The sequence below is a fragment of the Erythrolamprus reginae genome, chromosome 1 (assembly GCF_031021105.1).
Source record: "Erythrolamprus reginae isolate rEryReg1 chromosome 1, rEryReg1.hap1, whole genome shotgun sequence".
NCBI lineage: Eukaryota > Metazoa > Chordata > Lepidosauria > Squamata > Dipsadidae > Erythrolamprus > Erythrolamprus reginae.
Genome location: NC_091950.1, coordinates 352013563 through 352034714, shown reverse-complemented (window position 1 = coordinate 352034714; position 21152 = coordinate 352013563). Strand labels below are relative to the sequence as shown.

The 21152-nt window shown below is 37.7% G+C and overlaps 1 protein-coding gene across 1 annotated transcript in view; it reads left to right on the top strand.

The window, feature by feature from the left end:
* The first annotated feature begins 351 nt into the window (after positions 1–351).
* Positions 352–21152, top strand: part of MOCS1 (molybdenum cofactor synthesis 1) — a 37651-nt gene continuing 16850 nt past the window's right edge. The window contains 7 exon segments of the mRNA XM_070734268.1: positions 352–554; positions 5520–5649; positions 6563–6730; positions 8437–8601; positions 16643–16704; positions 17508–17619; positions 18496–18611. Of these exon segments, the coding sequence (XP_070590369.1) occupies positions 393–554; positions 5520–5649; positions 6563–6730; positions 8437–8601; positions 16643–16704; positions 17508–17619; positions 18496–18611 (915 nt within the window). The 5' untranslated portion in view covers positions 352–392.

The window sequence follows — 21152 nt, the reverse complement described above, 5'->3', positions numbered from 1 at the left end:
AGAGAACAGGGACGGTAGGCACGCTGGTGCACTTATTCTTTGGTTTCGGATAGCTGCTTATCAGAAAAAAAGTTGGCCGACGGAGAGGCAGGGAAGCCTGCAGCCTCCCTGTTTATCTTAGAGATCCTGGAAAGATTGAAATCTCCGGAAGATTGCGCAAAAATCCATCCCACTTGAGCCACTGCTAATAACCCAACTCAAACATTACACAACGGGCCCCCGCAAAGGGCCTGAACGGAATACAAATCCCGGCATGCCGAGCAGATTCCTCGATCCCTGATTGGTCGCCGGTCCCCCTCCCTCTCGGCGCACGTGACTTCAGCCGGCTACTTCTCCCCCTGGAGAGGTTGTAGTAGCTGGGGGGAGCGGCTTTAAGCTTATAGGCGAGCGGAATGGCATCTTTGTCGGCTCTCAGGGTCTCGCAGCGCGGGCGCCGGGGTTTGCTCTTGCGAGGGGCCTTCCGCGTTGACCTCAACAGGAGCTGTCGGTCCGGGACGCCGGTGAGACAGCAAGAGCAGCAGCGGCAACACGCGCTGGAATTGCCCTCTGAACAGGTGAGGCGAGCGGGTAGAAAAAGAGGAGGGACTTTGCCTTGCACATAAGTCTGGATGGGCGGCTAGCGGTGCCCTCTTTACACCCTCTTGCAGTCCGATGAAAGTCTAAAGGGAGTTACTAATCGCGCCTTTTGGAAATATCTTGGGCCCTAAAAGCGGGCGGATCCCCTAAAACCTGGGACGGCGCCCTTTGCAACAGTGGCATCAAAGTGAGGAGGACGTTGATCCAATTCCCGCAACGGAGCTGGCCGCGAAGTGTGTTTTGTTTCTCCTCGGGTTATAGGAACGAGGGCTGGGTGTGTGTTCCAAACATGAGTTGGCAGAGCGTTAGGAGCAGAGAGATAAGAGAAGCTGTCAACTCTTTACAGCCCAGGCATAGGGTGAACCAATGTGCAATGAGCCGCCCAGAGTACTCTAGGAGTGGGACAGCATATAAGTCCAAGCAAGTAAGAAAGTAAGTAAATATAACTACTTCATAATACATATATTTCAAGAAAGGAAAGTTAATCAAATGGTGGCATAATGTTGTATGAATTGTGTTACATTATTAAACTTGCAGGCCCCCTGACTCTCAACCCCTCTGGAGAGCTCACAACAATCAAGTACATTACAATGTCAATAAAATGCAGCAAATAAACAAATTGCAAGTGCAGTATGCAGGCCCAATAGAAGGCAGGTTTTTTAAATTAATTTGTTTGTTTGTTTATTTTATTTGTCAAACATGTAAAGGATAGTTGCATTGCATTGGCATCCTTTAGTCTAGAAAGACAATGTTATCATGCTCTGGATTCTTGCTTCTGATCTTTCCCCCAACTAACCTTAGATTGTGCTCCCTTGTTCTTGTGTTCACTTTCCTATTAAAAACACTTCCCTCCTGAATCTTATTGAACTCTTTAACATATTTAAATGTTTCGATGATGTCCCCCCTTTCCCTTCTGTCCTCCAGACTATACATATTGAGTTCATTAAGTCTTTCTTGATAAGTTTTATGCTTAAGGTCTTCCACCATTTTTGTAGCCCATCTTTGAACCCGTTCAATTTTATCAATATCTTTTTGTAGGTGAGGTCTCCAGAACTGAACACAGTATTCCAAATGTGGTCTCACCAGCGCTCTATACAGCGGGATCACAATCCCTCTCTTCCTGCTTGTTATACCTCTAGCTATGCAGCCAAGCATTTTACTTGCTTTTCCTACCGCCTGACCACATTGTTCACTCCTTTTGAGACTGTCAGAAATCACTACCCCTAAATCCTTCTCTTCTGAAGTTTTAAATGGATTATTTAACTATTTGAAATTACGGTATGTTAAAATCATAATAACTTGACTTTTTCCCCTTGATCTTCTTTGTCAGTAATTGCAGATAAGATTTTGGATTGATATGATTAATGTGCTGGTTTTTGAAGTTGGCATTGAATTGATATATTATCAACTTCTCAGATTTTGGTCTGAAGATAAGATAGTATCTCTCTGAAGTAATTTTCAAGGGTACTGTTGCATAACCTTTTTTAGAGTATAGAATTTTTATTTTTGTTCATACGCTTTAGTACAATGTCAAATATCTTCTATTTCCAGTACAATGAAATGCAGTATTTTGTTAGTAACTCTTGTATAATCCCATTAGATTTGTATGCCGCCCCTCTCCGCAGACTTGGGGCAGCTCACAACAGTGATAAAACAATATACAATGACAAATCTAATATTAAAAGTCTAAAATAACGAATCTAACATTAAAAGTCTAAAAGCCCCATTATTTAAAAATCATACACACGAACATACCATACATAAAACTACATAGGCAAGGGGAGATATCTCAGTTCCCCCATGCCTGATGGCAGAGGTGGGTTTTAAGGAGTTTACGAAAGGCAAGGAGGGTGGGGGCAATCCTAATCTCTGGGGGGAGCTGGTTCCAGAGGGTTGGGGCCGCCACAGAGAAGGCTTTTCCCCTGGGTGCCGCCAGCCGACATTGTTTAGTCGACGGGACCCGATCCAACTTTATACTTGTGCTTATCTCAATGTGCTCATAGTAAAATCTGTGGTCATCAGCCCTTTCCTTATCCAGGTAATTCTTAAAAAAAAAAAAAATTATATCATCACTCAAAATTTGATAGTCAGAGTATTTAATATCATGTCCACTAACTAGTAGAACTTCATTCTTATCATTGCTTAGTTCACCATAGTCCCTTGTTTCCTCGATCTGCAAATCCATAATTATAATATTTTCATCTTCAAATGTCTCCTTTAATTCTATCACATCGTGTAATTTTCTATTAGCTTCAATTGTAAGTTCCCTTAGTAGTTTGAAAAAATCCATCATTCCTCTCAATTCTTTGACGTCATCAAATAAATCTTTACAGAATTCTCTTATCTCTTGAATTTCCATTTTCTCAGATCTCGTATCTCCAGATGTTCCAAGCTCTTCCCAGCAGCCTAGTTATATTTTGCAGAACAGTTCAAACAAAGTTCAGGCTCCCACAAGTTTTGCAAGCCCTCCTTTGCAGACAAAATGTCAATAATCCAGTTAGTTTCTCTTTCCCAAGGCCAGTGCTAAAATCACAAATTCTCTAAATAAATGAAAGCTCTCATAAGCTTTGATCAACAGAGGGCTCCACAAATTTGTTATTAAACAGCAATTAAAGATCATTTAAACCAAAACTATTCCATTTAACTATTTAAACTCTTAAAGTTCTTTTTTTTCTTTAAACCCAATTTCAAAGCCTCAAACCATCAAATTTTTTATCCAAATGGGTTTTAGAATCGCTTCCTTATTCAACAATTATTTATTGAACACAAACTTACACACAAGAAAGAATGATGTTTCTTCTACACTCCCTATTTTTCCCTGTATTCTCCGTCCCATTCTATGGCCTTCCTCCAGCGAGACACAAGGGCGTGTATGCCCTGTCGGTACCATTCCTTGTTCTGGTCCCGAAGCCTTGAAGCTCTGTCAAACCGTCTTCTAATGGATTTACCCTCTATGCCCAGCGACTAACTGTACTTCTGTCGACTACAGATTCTCCATAAACTGTACACAAACATTTGTGAATGTCTCCAGCAGTTTCTTTCTCCACAGTGAGAAATTCAATGACGACACACTGCTTTTAATGTACATTACTTACAGACGCCATTTCAAAACACTGCTGCAGCTACGCTGTCTGTCTGAAGAAATGCAAAATTTACACGCACACTCCTGACAATTGAAATAATGTATATCTAAAGTTTCACATTTGTACCATTACTGTAGGCTGAGAAAAAAAATGTGGTGCATTACTTTCTGGGTGACCCTCATATATGCGAGGATTGGGTGTAAAGTTAATTTTTCCAGATGTGGAAAGTCCTGAGTGACACAATTGAATGGATATCATCGTCATTATCTTAATTATGTAACTGCAGATAGTTGCTAAAAAAGACTATTATCTTATAGTTTTTAAAAAATAGAATCAGTTGTTCTTTGTTAGTAGACAAACCCATCTTTGCATAGTTCAGCTACTAATATACAGTGATACCTCATCTTACAAACGCCTCGTGATACAAACTTTTCAAGATACAAACCCCGGGGTTTAAGATTTTTTGCCTCTTCTTACAAACTATTTTCACCTTACAAACCCACCGCCGCCACTGGGATGTCCCACCTCTGGACTTCCGTTGCCAGCGAAGCACCCTTTTTTGCACTGCTGGGATGCTCCTGAGGCTCCCCTCCATGGGAAACCCCACCTCTGGACTTCCATGTTTTTGTGATGCTGCAGGAGAATCCCAGCAATGCAAAAACGGGCATTTTGCTGGCAACGGAAGTCCGGAGGTGGGGTCAGCATCGCAAAAACACAGAAGTCCGGAGGACTTCCGTTGCCAGCAAAGCACCCGTTTTTGCACTGCTGGGATTCCCCTGCAACATCACAAAAACACGGAAGGAAGTCCAGAGGTGGGGTTTCCCATGGAGGGGAACCTTAGGGGGAATCCCAGCAGCACAAAAACGGGTGCTTCGGCTGGCAAAAGGGGTGAATTTTGGGCTTGCACGCATTAATCGCTTTTCCATTGATTCCTATGGGAAATATTGTTTTGTCTTACAAACTTTTCACCTTAAGAACCTCGTCCCGGAACCAATTAAGTTTGTAAGACAAGGTATCACTGTACTTTCATGTGCTACTATAAGTTAAGATTGTGCGGAGGTATTTAGAGGAAATTCAAGTTAATTATTTAACATGGCTGAAGTTCAAAACTTACAGCCTGATGCAGAGTAACTTTCTTATACTTATGTGTCAGGCAAGTAGCCGCATTTGATGTTTGAAAGGCATCTGATCGATTGCTTCTTGTCCTGTCGTCAGGTGCTTTGGAGAATGGATTGACTCCCTCTTCTTTGGATATTGGAGCACTTGGCAACAAAATTGGTTTCAATATTCCAAGTGTGGTTTTACCAAGGCATTATAAAGTATTAATACTTCATATGGCCTTGATAATAAATAAAGGAACAAATTCCATTACTGTGTTATCCATTAACTTTATCCCTGAATGTAATAAAGATATGAAATATCCCATAACTCCAGCAGACAAAGTTCTTTCTGGAAGAAAATGCCTTAGAACAGAGAGTAATCTATCTAATCTAATTACCCTTAACAAAGCACTCCGAAGAATTGGAGCAACCTGCAACAAGATCCTCTCTTGCGTTTTTACCAGATATATCTTATAAAGATTGTAATACCCAGATAATAAAGCTATATTGAATATATTCATGACCACCTTCACTCTATCAATTCTTATGTTGGTATTGACAATCTGTATTATCATGTAAGATTGCTGTACTTTTAAAATGCAAAGAAGCACTCAAATATAAAAAATTAAAAAAACTTCATGCTGAATTCCTTGCCTTCACCTAATTATATTCCCTACCCCCTCCCATTTCTACATTCGATGGAAACAACACATTTTTCATGAAATCTCTAAAGTGGAAAATGTATTTATTTATAACACAGGCAATTGCAGTCCCAAGAAGAACACGTTTCTTATCCGATGTGGCCCCCTTTTCTGATTTCCTGACTGATAGCTTTGGACGCCAGCATAACTACTTGAGAATCTCCGTAACTGAGAAATGTAACCTCAGATGTAAGTCTTTCTACTCTGAATAGAAGTTAAATTTCATAAAATGCAAAGTTTTGTTTTCATAACATTTTATCTGTGGACCTATGTTTAACAAAAGTCATAATGACTTATTTGCAGAATGCCACATACTGCAATCCCAAAACTGCACCGTTTCTCATGTTAATGGAAGCTGTTCAGGCCAATATCTTATATAAAACATTCTTTTCCTGCAGATTTTATTACATTGTGAAATTAGAAACAAAACTGTTGAAGGAAACAAAAGAGCAGATGTGTCAAGACATATTCTAGTCCAACTTGTTTGATTAACATATCTTCTTTCCCCTGGAGCCGTTGGGAATGTGAAACTGTGAACCCTCATCACTTTTGTTACTAAAGCAAAAGTTAATAAGTTGGATTTAAATATTGGCACCTTTTGAAAAAGCCTCCCGTTCAAAGGTTATGCAACACAGAAAAATATATGTATAACAAGAACAAGACCTTAAAAGAGTACAGTAATGTTTATGATGTAAATATCTTGCAACTGCAGTCCAATTTACCATTTAAGAAAGTGAATTGCTAATTCATATAAGTTACTGAGTTTTCCTACCTGGGAGCCCTACAAAAGTGCTAAATTTAAGGTGCCAAAATTTTCATCAATGGTCATGATTTCTGTAGAATTCTTGTACAGATGAAGTCTTCACATCTCAAGATCCCCCAGGAACTAGTTTCTTCCTGGGAGTGTAGCATATAAGTTGCCTGCCTATAGGATATTATGATATGTAGGTATTTTTTTCATTCTTTCACAGTCTGTGTTTTTTACATATCATGGGAAAAAAAAGTACATTAAGAAGAATGAGAAAGCAAAATATTGTAATATTTGGAAACAGTTTGCTTCTTATTAAGTAATTTGAAAACAGTCATGTCTTAAATGTTTCAGGTCAGTATTGTATGCCAGAGGAAGGAGTTCAGCTAACTCCCAGATCTGAATTGTTGAGCACCCAGGAAATCATCACTCTTGCCAGGCTCTTTGTGAAAGAAGGTGTGGACAAGATTCGTTTGACCGGAGGAGAGCCTCTTATCCGGCCTGATGTGGTGGACATCATAGGTACACTTTTAATGGATGCTATAGATACCACGGTGGCACAGTGGTTAGAATGCAGTACTGCAGCTAATTCTGCTGATTGCAGGCTGCAAGCAATTCCCATCGGCTCAAGGTTGACTCAGCCTTGCGTTCTTCCTAGGTGAGTAAAAAAAGGACCCAGACTGTAGGGGGCAATATGCTGACTCTGTAAACTGCTTAGAGTGGGCTATAAAGCACTGTGAAGTGGTATATAAGTCTAAATGCTGTATCTCACAGTGGCCTGTGACAACAATTGATTGACTTTATGTCTCACTATGGGAAAATGTTACAGGCAATAACATTTGAGAATTGAAAAAGTAGATCTTAGATTTGCTCTGCTGTACAAAAATACTTGATATCTAATATAATGTGCATCTTGTGATCCCTAGAATACCATAGATATCTGTGAATAAGCCAAGATTTTTAGGTGACAAAATGCACCTAAAAACCAGTTTCCGATTATCTGTAGATGGGCTTATCCATCAATCTTATATTATATATTGCTCCATAATGCTTTTTTTCACTCTGTAAACAGTTTACAAAGTCAGAATGTTGACTCCAAAAATTTGGACCCTCATTTTATTGGCCTTGGAAGGATGGAAGGCTGATTCAACCTTGTGCTGGTCAGGAAAGAACTCGGGGCTGTGGGCACTACAATACTGCATTCTAACCATTGCACAACCCTAGCTATTATATATTTTTTAATTTATTTTTATTTATTTATTTTGTCCAATACAAATTGAAAGTTAAAGAGAATAAAAACGTGTAGTAGTAAATATCAGCTAAGGGATAGAAGAAGAGATATGAGATAAGATCATATCATAAGATCAAAAGAAAAATCTTGTTAGATCCAGGTGATAGAATATGAAGAATTCTGATAAGCAATTTTAGGAGTTGAACATTTCACACTGTAGAACTCAATAATCTCTCTCACTATATATGTAAAAGAGACAATATAAATGAAGAGTAGAGGAAGGATATATGGATGAGAGAAAAGATATATAAAATATAGGAGAGACAATTGGACAGGGGACGGAAGGCACACTAGTGCACTTATGCTCGCCCCTTACTGACCTCTAAGGAATCTGGAGAAGTCAACCGTGGAAAGTCTAAGGGAAAAATGTTGGGGGTTGACACCACAGAGTCTGGTAATGAGTTCCACGCTTCAACAACTCGATATACTATAAAGTGTTCCAATATATACTTGTAGATAGGCAAACCCTCTCATTTTCTGTATTTCTGTAACTTTCTACTTCAGTAGAGAAGCATAGCTGTAATCAGGCAAGATTCTGTCTATATGATGTAAACCAATAGTCCAACTATGACTGGATTGTTCTATGTTGTTCTTAGTCTTGGCCTGATAGGTCCAGGTGCCACATTTTTCATGGCATTTTGAAAAACAGATGGGTTATATGCGAATATATACAGTATATTGAGATCTTCATCTTGATTAAGGGTGATGGTGCAAACCAATGAGCTTCTTAACTAAAAATTTGCAGATCTCCCAATTTAGAGAAATAGTTACAGATGTCCATAAATACTATAGGAAGCCACAAATGCGATTCTCCAAATCCTATGCTATTATTCTTAATTACACTATGTAAGTTTCATGTTTTCTTTCTCTTATATTTTTTACCTGATCTTCAGTTTAATAGAGTTGCTAATCTTTTGTGACCACTTTATTTTCTCAGTTCAGCTACGCAAATTAGAAGGGTTGAAAACCATCTCTGTCACAACTAATGGGATCAATTTAGCCAGACTGTTACCCCAGCTAAAAGAGGCTGGCTTGGATGCCATTAATATCAGCTTGGATACCTTGGTACCTGCTAAATTCGAATTCATTGTCCGTCGAAAAGGTATTTTGAAATCATCTACTATGACATGTTTAATATTTTTTATTACAGTACCCAGTATAGAATTTACTGTATGATATAGCCTAAAGAGCTCAGAACTAATCAGAGTGAAGGTATTCTCAATAGGTAGCTGATCATTTGATCTCAAATTTCAAGCTTTTTAAAAAAATTACTGCTCAGCATGTTGAGCTGAATATATATCATTTAAGAATGGCGTTACTCTTTACTGAACGACATCATCTGTAATTTAATATATTGGTATATAAATATTTTAATAAGGAATTAATTAATTAATTAATTGGACTTGTATGCTGCCCCTCTCCGAAGACTCTATGGGAATGCAATACATTTGATTTGATTCTGAGAAGGGATTTCAATAAAAAATATACAAGACCATGACTACCCAACCTATCTGCGACTACATCTTCTCTCATTTCGATCTACTTGTGTTATATACACACATATGTATATAGAACACGGCTTCTCAAATGGCATGATTTCATGACTGCCTAAAAAAAATGAATGAATTTGTACAATATCCTCCATGAAAAATTTCTCTGGAGATTATATTGGACTATATTTTTAAAATATACATTTCAATCCATATAAAAAATAACACAGCAATAGAACCTTAAAACATTTTAAAAGAAAACAATTTCATTGGACATGCACTTAAAATGTAAAACATTTTAATAGGAAGAAAACATAGAAACATAGAAGACTAACGGCAGAAAAAGACCTCATGGTCCATCTAGTCTGCCCTTATACTATTTCCTGTATTTTATTTTAAAATGGATATATGTTTATCCCAGGCATGTTTAAATTCAGTTACTGTGGATTTACCAACCACGTCTGCTGGAAGTTTGTTCCAAGGATCTACTACTCTTTCAGTAAAATAATATTTTCTCACGTTGCTTTTGATCTTTCCCCCAGTTAACTTCAGATTGTGTCCCCTTGTTCTTGTGTTCACTTTCCTATTAAAAACACTTCCCTCCTGAACCTTATTTAACCCTTTAACATATTTAAATGTTTCGATCATGCCCCCCCTTTTTCTTCTGTCCTCCAGACTATACAGATTGAGTTCATTAAGTCTTTCCTGATATGTTTTATGCTTAAAATCTTCCACCATTCTTGTAGCCCCTCTTTGGACCCGTTCAATTTTGTCAATATCTTTTTGTAGGTGAGTCTCCAGAACTGAACACAGTATTCCAAATGTGGTCTCACCAGCGCTCTATATAAGGGGATCACAATCTCCCTCTTCCTGCTTGTTATACCTCTAGCTATGCAGCCAAGCATCCTACTTGCTTTTCCTACCGCCCGACCACACTGCTCACCCATTTTGAGACTGTCAGAAATCACTACCCCTAAATCCTTCTCTTCTGAAGTTTTTGCTAACACAGAACTGCCAATGCAATACTCAGATTGAGGATTCCTTTTCCCCAAGTGCATTATTTTACATTTGGAAACATTAAACTGCAGTTTCCATTGCTTTGACCATTTATCTAGTAAAGCTAAACCATTTACCTTATTACAGACGCCTCCAGGAATATCAACCCTATTGCACACTTTAGAGTCATCGGCAAATAGGCAAACCTTCCCTACCAAACCTTCCCCTATGTCACTCGCAAACATATTAAAAAGAATAGGACCCAGAACAGACCCTTGTGGCACACCACTTGTAACCTGTCTCTGCTCAGAATACTCGCCATTAACAATAACTCTCTGGTGTCTATGCTTCAGCCAGCTTGAAATCCACTGCACTATCCAGGGATTAAGTCCAATCTTCACTAATTTATCTATCAGCTCTTTATGTGGAACCGTATCAAAGTCCAGGTAGGCAATATCCACGGCACCACCTTCATCCAACACCTTTGTGACAAGAAAAAACTTACTTTTGCATAATTCCTAAAATCAGAATTTTATCTTCAAAACAAGTACTCTTGTATTTATTTTTGCTCATTATTTGTTCTTTATAGCAATAACTACAGAAAATTGTAACCTACGTGAGGGGGATGTTCCATATTGAACCAATGTTTTCATAGCCTTCTTGGTTAAGCTCGCAGTAACATATTTTGCACACTAATCCAAATTCAGAATTCATCCAAATTCAGTATTTTTTTTTCAAAGGAAGCATCAGAAGTATCAGCAAATGTATTATTTATTTGTTTGTTTATTGATTGATTGATTGATTGATTGATTGATTGATTGAATGAATGAATGAATGAATGAATTTACATTGTAGTCTACTAACCCATGGCTACTCAAGATGGCTTACAGAATAAAAGACCACATTTAAAACAATAATAACTATCAAAAAGAATCAAATAGATTAATATAGTACAATATAGTATAATATAACAAAATCACACCCCACTCCCCACCCTGGCAACAGCAGATCAATCCAGCCATTTAATGGGCTCCATCGCTCTCTGGGTTCCCCAGGCCCGCTGGCAGAACCAGGTCTTCAGCACCTTCTGGAAGAGTATTAGAGTGGAGGCCATTCTAATCTCTGGTGGAATGATGTTCCAGAGAGAGGGAGCCATCATGGAGAAGGCCCTCCTTCTGGGTCCCACTTAGTTTGTCCCCCTTGGAGATGGAACCCACAGTATTCCCTGCCTACCCGCTCTGATGGGTCAGGGAAGAGGTGACCAGCAAGAAAATTTAGTCCTAGCTGTTGGTTTAGCACTCATTAAAAATAATAAGTATAAATACTGAACTGCATTAACATATAGGCTTCTATAGATACTCCATGGAACATAAATGCCACACTGTACACTGCTATCCTGATAGTGAAAATATTTCTGAGATAAATTTAATTCAATATCAAAATTTTAAAAAGGGTAAAAAGAAAAGGAAAGAAAAATTGTTTTCTCATTTATGGGTTCTTGATTTCTTATGTATGTATATATCTTATCTTATGCATGCATCATTTTGATAAATTGATGTTACAAATTATACAGGTCCCTCTCCCCACCCCATGCTTTTATGCTTACTTTTGAATGTAAAATTGATAAAAGAAAAATAAAAAAAGTAAATGCCTCCAATTCCTAGTGAATTGGAGGGATTTACTTTTTTTAGCATTTTCTCAGCACCATTAAGGAATCTTTTGATATTGCCTGCTGTAGTGTACTATGTTGTATTAGGATTATTTTCCAATCCGACCATGAAACATTTCTTTTAATCTCCAAGTTGTTTCCCATAAAATCACTGTTCAAAGCCTTGAAGAAATGGTTGCCGATCAGTTTCTGGTCACAATTCAAAGTGTTGGTTATGACCTATAAAGCCCTTCATGGCACTGGACCAGAATATCTGCGAGACCTCCTTCTGCCACACAAATCCCAGTGGCCGGTTAGGTCCCACAGAGTTGGCCTTCTCCGGGTCCCGTTGACTAAACAATGTCGTCTGGTGGGACCCAGGGGAAGAGCCTTCTCTGTGGCGGCCCCGACCCTCTGGAACCAGCTCCCCCCAGGGATCAGGACTGCCCTCATCCTCCTTGCCTTTCGTAAACTTCTTAAAACCCACCTCTGCTGTCAGGCATGGGGAAACTGAGACATCCCCCCTTGCCTATGTAGCTGTATGTATGATATGTTTGTGTGTATGCTTTTTTATATACTGGGGTAAAATTGTTATTTTAAACTTTAATATTAGATTTGTTACTGTATATTGTTTTTATCATTGCTGTGAGCCGCCCCGAGTCTGCGGAGAGGAGCGGCATACAAATCTAATAAATAATAATAATAATAATAATAATAATAATAATAATAATAATAATTTTTAAAAAAACGAGTGAGAAAGGTTATCAGCTACTTCACTTTAGAATTTGTGTCCAATGCGAAAAATATTTAGTTGTTTCATATGAAATACACAGAAAGTAGAATAAGGATGGTTGACATTTGTGTAAATCATTGAGTGTTTAAAATTTGATATACAGTTGTAAACATGAAAAATTATATATGCTTATGTGTTTGTATGTTTTGTAAGATGTGTCTTGTCTTTGTTTTTTTATGGTGTTTTTTTAATGTAAATACTTTATTTATTTAAAAAAAAGAAAAAATAATATACTTATAAATAATTTCTTCATTTATAGGTCTATTTTACAGTAACTTTTGGTATTTATTTTGTTTTAGCCAATTATACCATTTATCTCATGTTTCATAGAAGTTTGATTCATCTTTGTTATAGGGTGCCATTTACTCATTTCAGCATATTCTAGGATTTTTCAATCAATGTAATTGGGATCAAGTTGGTTTTCCAACTCTGCATACACATATTCTGGCTCTTCCTCTTTCTATAGCAGAAAGTATGTTTCCCCTACTAACAGCAGCAAACCATCTGTCTCATTGAACAGTAATCAGATTCAGTTACGCTTATATAAAATGCTGGGAAATGCCTTTCCTCCCACTTTTGTAAGAGTACAAATGGTGCTGCCATAGTGCGGGAATGGAGATGGGTCTGGAATAATTAGTTGTGAATTAATATGCATGGTGCGTCCAGTGTATGTTGAAGATAATTGTCTGAGAGTTGCATTCCGTTTCCAAGTCACAAGTTTCAAATGTTTTCAGATGTTGCATGTTTCTCTTTGCAAAAGCATCCTTCGCTTTTTAATAATAATTTTAGGGGTGATGATAGGAGACAGCACACAGATAAGATACATATTGCTTAACAGAATCACTTATACACAGACTCTAAAATTTGAAAACACACATTTGAAACCATGTTAATTTGTTTGGAATGGCTGCAATCTGTTCCTTGTAGGGAAATGCCCATATGGAGCCACTAGATGGCGATACAGTGTCAGATAAAACTAAAGGTCTAGTAGGGAAAAACAGCCCATAAAAGTGACTTTAATCAGCTCAAGATGTTTTTGCACATTTCCCTCTGCGTTGCATTTAATTGTTTCTAAATATGGATTGTGCTACATAGGGGAATCTGAATGCACAGAGGAACCTTATCCTTTTGTGCTTGAATATTTAAATATTTTTGATCATGTATCAATTTTTTAGAAAACCTTATTGCAGGGAGATAAAGTTTGATAAATCCACCAGGATCATTTGCACCTCCACCATAGTGCAGTCCGTTCATAGTGATGCCAGAGGAAGTGTAGCTAATGTTTCTGACTGTTCATTGTTACTAGTCAAAGAATGAGATCCACTCCTGTAAAATGAGAAACGTATTAAGTACGTTGACTCCAAACTATTAATGTTCTAGCAGGCCTAGCACTCACCAAACAAAATTATGATCATGGTCTTAAAAATAGAATTAAATAAATTAATGAATTCAGTTCAATTCAATTTATTAGATTTGTATGCCGCCCCTCTCCGAAGACTCGGGGCGGCTCACAACAATAATAAAAACAATATTCCAGCAAAAACAAATATAATATTAAAAAGCACATAAAACACTATCATATTTTAAAAAAGCAAACAACATATGCATATCCAAACATAAATATAAAAAAAAAGCCTGGGGGAAAGGTGTCTCAACTCCCCCATGCCTAGTGATATAGATGGGTCTTGAGTAATTTACAAAAGACAAGGAGTGTGAGGGCAGTTCTAATCTCCGGGGGGAGTTGATTCCAGAGGGCCGGGGCTGCCACAGAGAAGGCTCTTCCCCTGGGGACCGCCAAACGACATTGTTTGGTCGACGGGACCCAGAGAAGGCCAACTCTGTGGGACCTTATCGGTTGCTGGGATTCATGCGGTAGCAGGCGGTTCCGGAGGTGCTCTGGTCCAATGCCATGCAGGGCTTTAAAGGTCATAACCAACACTTTGAAATGTGACCGGAAACTGATCGGCAGCCAATGCAGGCCACGGAGTGTTGCAGAAACGTGGGGGAATCTAGGAAGCCCCACGATGGCTCTCGCGGCCGCGTTCTGCACGATCTGAAGTTTCCGAACACTTTTCAGAGGTAACCCCATGTAGAGAGCATTGCAGTAATCGAACCTCGAGGTGATGAGGGCATGAGCGACTGTGAGCAGTGACTCCCTGTCCAAATAGGGCCGCAACTGATGCACCAGGCGGACCTGGGCAAACACCCTCCTTGCCACAGCCAAAAGATGATGTTCCAATGTCAGCTGTGGATCGAGGAGAACGACCAACTTGCGAACCCTCTCTGAGGGGGTCAATAGTTTCCCCCCCCCCCGGGGTAATGGACGGACAGATGGAATTGTCCTTGGGAGGCAACACCCACAGCCAAACCGTCTTGTCTGGGTTGAGTTTGAGTTTGAAAGCAGGGGGGGAAACCATTAGTGGCTACTTCCAGAACAGCATAGCTTTAAAATGCATGCATCCCTTGCATATATATTTATTACTCAAATCTATATGCCACTCTAGACCTAAGGAAACAAACTTTATTTATTGCGAAGGCTTCTGGGCCAATTCAGTCATAACCAACTCTAGTAGCAAATACTTCACTTTTGTAACAAAGCATTAACACAACATGCAGCAGTAATGATCATCATCCTAATTCATAACAGGTTTCTATGCACAGGATGTCCTTTCCATTGCTTTCTTGACACCATTTCTGAATTCCCAAAAGTTTGCAGCCACTCTACTTTCAAGGGAAATTTTGTTACACAGGAGAGGGGATAGGTTAAAGCCTTGGCTTGGAGCAGAAAAACCTAAAGCAGGCAGGTTTCACGTGTCCTATATATACTGCTCAAAAAAATACAGGGAACACTCAGATCACATCCTAGGTCTAAATGAATGAAATATTCTCATTGAATACTTTGTTCTGTTCAAAGTTGGATGTGCCCAACAGCATGTGAAATTGATTGTCAATCAGTGTTGCTTCCTAAGTGGTCAGTTTGATTTCACAGAAGTTTGATTTACTTGGAGTTATATTGTATTGTTTAAGGGTTCCCTTTATTTTTTGAGAAGTGTATATTACCACTATAGAAACATCACATTAGTGTCTGACATGGTGCATTTGATTTAGATAAAATGATTTAAATCACTAGCCAAAAGGCTCCGTCTCTGACCAGTATTGCAGAATATACAGCCTCATGCTACATAACTAAGCTCCATTTCATGCTGAATAAACTAAATTATTAACGCATCTTAAATTTAAAAAAACTATCTTTAGATAGATTTTTACTCCAAAAGCATTGTATTAAAATAAATTTAATTTTTAAACATCCGATTTAAATTTAAAAAATATTAAATTGTATTTTTTAAAGGGAAAATTAAAAACCATCCATTTTTATCCGATCTTGATAATTTTTATAGCTACTCGGTCCTTTATATTTACCTAATGCATTTATCCTTTAAAAAATGGATGCTGTTTTTAGCTAGTGTTTCCGTAATTGCCCAATATTGCTAAAGTTCCACTGAAGTTATTTTCTTTTTTTATTTCCTTCCAAGCCTTTTTGCAAGCAGGACAGATTCCTTAATACAGTAATGCCAATGTTCTCACTGTATGTTATGCTCCTCAATGTCATGTTTAGTCTGCAAGCTTATTTTATTTGAGCAAATCTTTGCAACTGAAGTCAGAGGTTTTCGAGTAGCAGGGTAGAGAAATAACAAACATGTTTTGGCATCAAACAATTATGGTAGTCCATGTTATTTAATCCTGATGACTGCCCATCCCACTCCTCTTCTTTCATGGAATAACAATGTATTTTTCTTTTCCAAATATTTGGGGATTACATAAAGTACTTTATACTCCTCTTGAATAAACATCTCTTATATCAACATGATTGGAGGGATGGTGAAAATTTGTGAACAGTCTTGATTTGAGTTTCTCTACATTTGAAAAAAACACTGCATAATGTTATGCATGTCTAAAGCCCATTGTGGCGACTCCTACAGAAAAGTATTTAGAATTGTTACTAAAGCATAATGTGTTATTATATTTCACCTGTTTTATATAGCAAGAGAAGCTTTTACTCAAATGTGTTTGATAGAGTCATGGATTGATATTTTTAAAAATGTATACATTTATTATCAGTTTTATAAATTTATATATTAGTATTGGATTCAGTTTATGTGTATTTATAAAATGTTTTGTTCAACTTTTCCTAAATAATCCCATTCTGGTGTTTTAGGATTCCACAAGGTAATGGAAGGGATTCAAAAAGCTCTTGATCTGGGCTATAATCCTGTTAAGGTGAGAATATTCCTTACTAGTAATCTAGAACTACATGATATTCATCCTATTACACAAAAGGATAAACTTCAGACTGTGGGCAGAGTTTGCCTGCAATACTGCATTCTAACCATTGTACTACCACTGTGCAAATTTAGTTTTGAGATACAGTAGTACCCCTAGATAAAAGTATAATTCGTTCCAGAAGGGAGCTTGTATGTCGAGCAACTCGTATCTGGAACAAATAGCTTTAGACTTTGTTTTTCCCCTCCGAGATAACCAAAAGCAAGGATTCTTGCTCCACCTAGTGGACGCTCGGCTCGTATCCCGAATTTGAGCTCGGGTCTGGAACAGAAATTTCTCTCCCCTCGTGGCTCGTATCTTGAAATACTCGCATGTGGAGCAGCTTGTATCTAGAGGTACTACTGTACTTGTGTCACATCTCATATGTTACTTTATTTGTTATTTAAATAAACACAGGCTTGTGGCTTATTTGTTTCTTATTTCACCATTACAGACTAAAAATGATGAAGCCTAGAAGCCTAATGTTTTGCTAATTAGGAGTTGTGAAAATGACCTGTTGCCCAAGGCATTTGGAGATCCTCAAATTAGGAAGGGTAGTGTAATGTCTTAATTCCAATAATTAGTTTCGGAAATACTTCCGCAATACACATTTTTTTAAAAATTATCGCGTAATTTTAAAAAATCCCCAAAAGGAAAAATAGGGAATAATTGTCCAATAATAGAGAGCACATTAGATGGGCTAATTGTGCTGTTGTGCATTGGGTCATTTCTTGGACTCATTCGCTTACTTTTTCTTTTAGGTGAACTGTGTAATTATGAGAGGACTCAACGAGGATGAGCTGGTGGATTTTGTTTCTCTGACAGAAAAGCAGCCCCTGGACGTGCGCTTTATAGAATACATGCCTTTTGATGGTGAGTTCTTGAGATAACACTTGGCTTCAAAGACTGAGTAAATGAATAGTATAGAATAGAACAGAACAGAACAGAATAGAATTCTTTATTGGCCAAGTGTGATTGGACACACAAGAAATTTGTTTTTGGTGCAGATGTTCTCAGTTTACATAAAATAAAAGATACATTTGTCAAGAATCATGGGTACAACACTTAATGATTATCATAGGGTACAAATAAGTAATCAGGAAACAATCAATATTAATATAAATCGTAAGGATACAAGCAACAGGTGACATTCATACAGTCATAAGTGGGAGGAGATGGGTGATAGGAACAATGAGAAGATTAATAGCAATAGTAATTGTAGCCTTAATGAATAGTTAGACAGTGGTGAGGGAATTATTTGTTTAGCAGATTGGTCAGATTTCCATTCCTGCAAAAGATAATGATGAAATATCAACTTAGATGTTTCTCCGGCCTCTGTTGCCTACAGTATTGACATTGCTGGTATTTTATATTATTGATATATGTCTCTGATGATACAATTTCATGGCAGCAAAGCACAAGCAATATATTCCATGTATTCCTACATTTATATTGTAAATTTTACTATCAATATTATTATTTATTTTCTACACAAAGCATGTTAAAAACATAAGGAATTTCACTGGAATGGGATTTTCACAGACTTCTGCTCCTTCCACTACAATCGCTGTTTTTAACAACTTACCATTGCATCTTAACTGTTGTCTAGTAGTCACATAGCACTCTCTTGCCCAAGTTGACAATGTGCTATATTTTTAAACATGCTTTTTGTATTATAAATTTAAATGCTTCTCACAGTCAATACCAGCCTTATTTGATCAATAATGTTTGTTTACACCTTACTTCTAGGCAACAAGTGGAACTTTAAGAAAATGGTGAGCTACAAAGAAATGCTGGATACAATTAAACAGAAATGGCCAGACTTGAAAAAGTTGCCCTGTGAAGAAGCTTCTAGCACTGCCAAGGTGAATATTAGCATGATAAAAAAAATCAGTAATCAGAGAGAGCTTCTTTGCTACTTAAGTGCTAGTTATCAAGGAGGGAGAGAGATGATGCAGATTCTATAGTCCTGCTAGAGTAGGAGTGTCACATACTGGCCATTCCTACACCCGGTTTAGCGAAGGAGGGAAAAGTCTTGATACATCACTTGATGATGGCGTGATGCTTTTGACACCCCTGTGCTGGAGTTTTTCTCTGTACATTTGATAATTCTGCTAATTTGTTTTTTAAACTTATATCCCATCCATCTCACCTAAAAATGACTTTATGAAACTTACTATAACATAAAAATAACAATATCAAACATTACAATATTAAGATAATAAATATTAATATTAAAAGAAGATAGCTAAGGAAAGGAACAAGTTAAAACAGGGTGGCAATAGTATCATCTGTCAGTCCATTAACCACCTCCAATATGACACGCCCACATTGGGGGTCTCAGATGCATTGGCAGAACCAGGTTTTAACATCCTGCAGAAGGCCAAGAGGGTAGGTGCAGATCTCACCTTGAGGGGTGCAATGTTCCCAGATGGCTGGAGCCATGACAGTGGGGTCTATAGCATTTACATACACTTGACCAATAACAATCAATCAATTTAATCAATTTATTAGATTTGTATGCCGCCCCTCTTCAAAGACTCGGGGTGGCTCACAACAATAATAAAAACAATATTCCAGCAAAAACAAATCTAATATTAAAAAGCACATAAAACCCTATCATATTTAAAAAAGCAAACAACATATACATACCCAAACATAAATATAAAAAAGCCTGGGGGAAAGGAGTCTCAAATCCCCCATGCCTGGCGGTATAGATGGGTCTTGAGTAATTTATGAAAGACAAGGAGTGTGGGGGCAATTCTAATCTCCGGGGGGAGTTGATTCCAGAGGGCCGGGGCTGCCACAGAGAAGGCTCTTCCCCTATTGCTCTTCCCACTTGACCAATAAGGTTCACAGACTCCTAGGATGGCAACCAGTGCAGTTTGTCCAACATCAGTGTTACATGGGCTACCCTAGGGGGCTGAGAATTGTCTGTGTGGCTGAATTGCTTGATAGCTGCAACTTCTAAAAACTCTTTAAGAGTAGCCCCATGTAGACTGTTTTGCAGTAGGTGTGTGTGTGTGAGAGAGAGAGGGGGAGGGAGGGACAAGGGAACCAAACATTCTGACTAGAAATAATGCTTTATAAACTAGTTATTTAAGTATTGTCTCAGTTTTAGAGTAGATTTATATACCATTACCTTCATAATTGCCCTGTGATAAATTTCTGGTATTATCTACTATACATAAACTATTCTGTGCTTGCTTTTTATGTAGACTATGCATGAGGTATTGTGTCTGGGAATTTTTGGTCATTTTGTAGCTATATCCATGACAACTGCTGTTATGTTTATAATATAAATGTGTTCCATAATACGTGTGATTTGTATGATTTGCATAATGTTTCTAACAGAGAAGTATGCAGTACGTAAGAATTTTAAAATAGCCTTCATCTAAACACATATCATTAAAATGTTGTCATGGATTTTTCCATCCTGCATGTACAGTAAGACCTTTGTAGAAATAGGTTTAACAGGACATTGTTGGTAAGAAGATAAGAATCCTTACAATGCTAGTGTTTGCTCTTTATCATAAATATATAATATAAATCCCTACATATTGAAGGAATAATATAGTCCCAAATTCAATAACTGATTTCCAGCATAGTATTGATACGTGAATATTTTTACTGGTGACTTTTAACCTCATGGTAACATTTCATTCTGTAAAATCATTTACAGAATTTCTTGTTAGTGTCCTAAACTTTCCCTATAACCTATCTAATTCACAGCTATTAGGAGCATAGTTCCCTCTAAGCTGAGCAGTGAGCAATCGCTCACTTAAAAATCATCATCAACTCAGAGTTTTCCAAACCTGCCCAGAAGCCGAGAGGGAAAGAGTGAGAGGGAAGGAGAGAGAGAGGAAGAGAGAGAAACAGATAGAAAAAAGAGAGGAAGGAAAAGAGAAAGAAAAAGAATGGGAGTAAGGAAGAGAGAAAGAAAATCAAAATGTAGTTTGAAACTAGCTCAACTATTTAAGTGGCATTTTGATATTGATAGAGTTGCCCTATTAGCTCACTGTAGTACAGTATTTTATTTTGAAATTCTCTGAGGCAAAACAGGGTGGGTTTTTTGTTTGTTTGTTTGTTTGTTTGTTTATTTATTATTTCTGTGCCGCCCAGTCCCGAAGGGACTGCCGCTCAGACACTATACTTTTCCTCCCACCCCCAAAAAATTAGAGGGAACACTGATTAGGAGTGTGTAAAATTAGTTGAACTTGAACTATATTTAATTTGGAACCCTCTGTTTTCAAGGGTGAAACAGCTATTTTGAGTGTAAAATGGGTTGAGCCTAGGAAAAACACATATTAGTGTGTTGGTGATTAGGTTGATATTTTATCTCAGCTGCAGATAGCTGTTTAGAGATTGTTTTTTTTTTTAAATTAGCTAGATAGAGATGAAGTTAT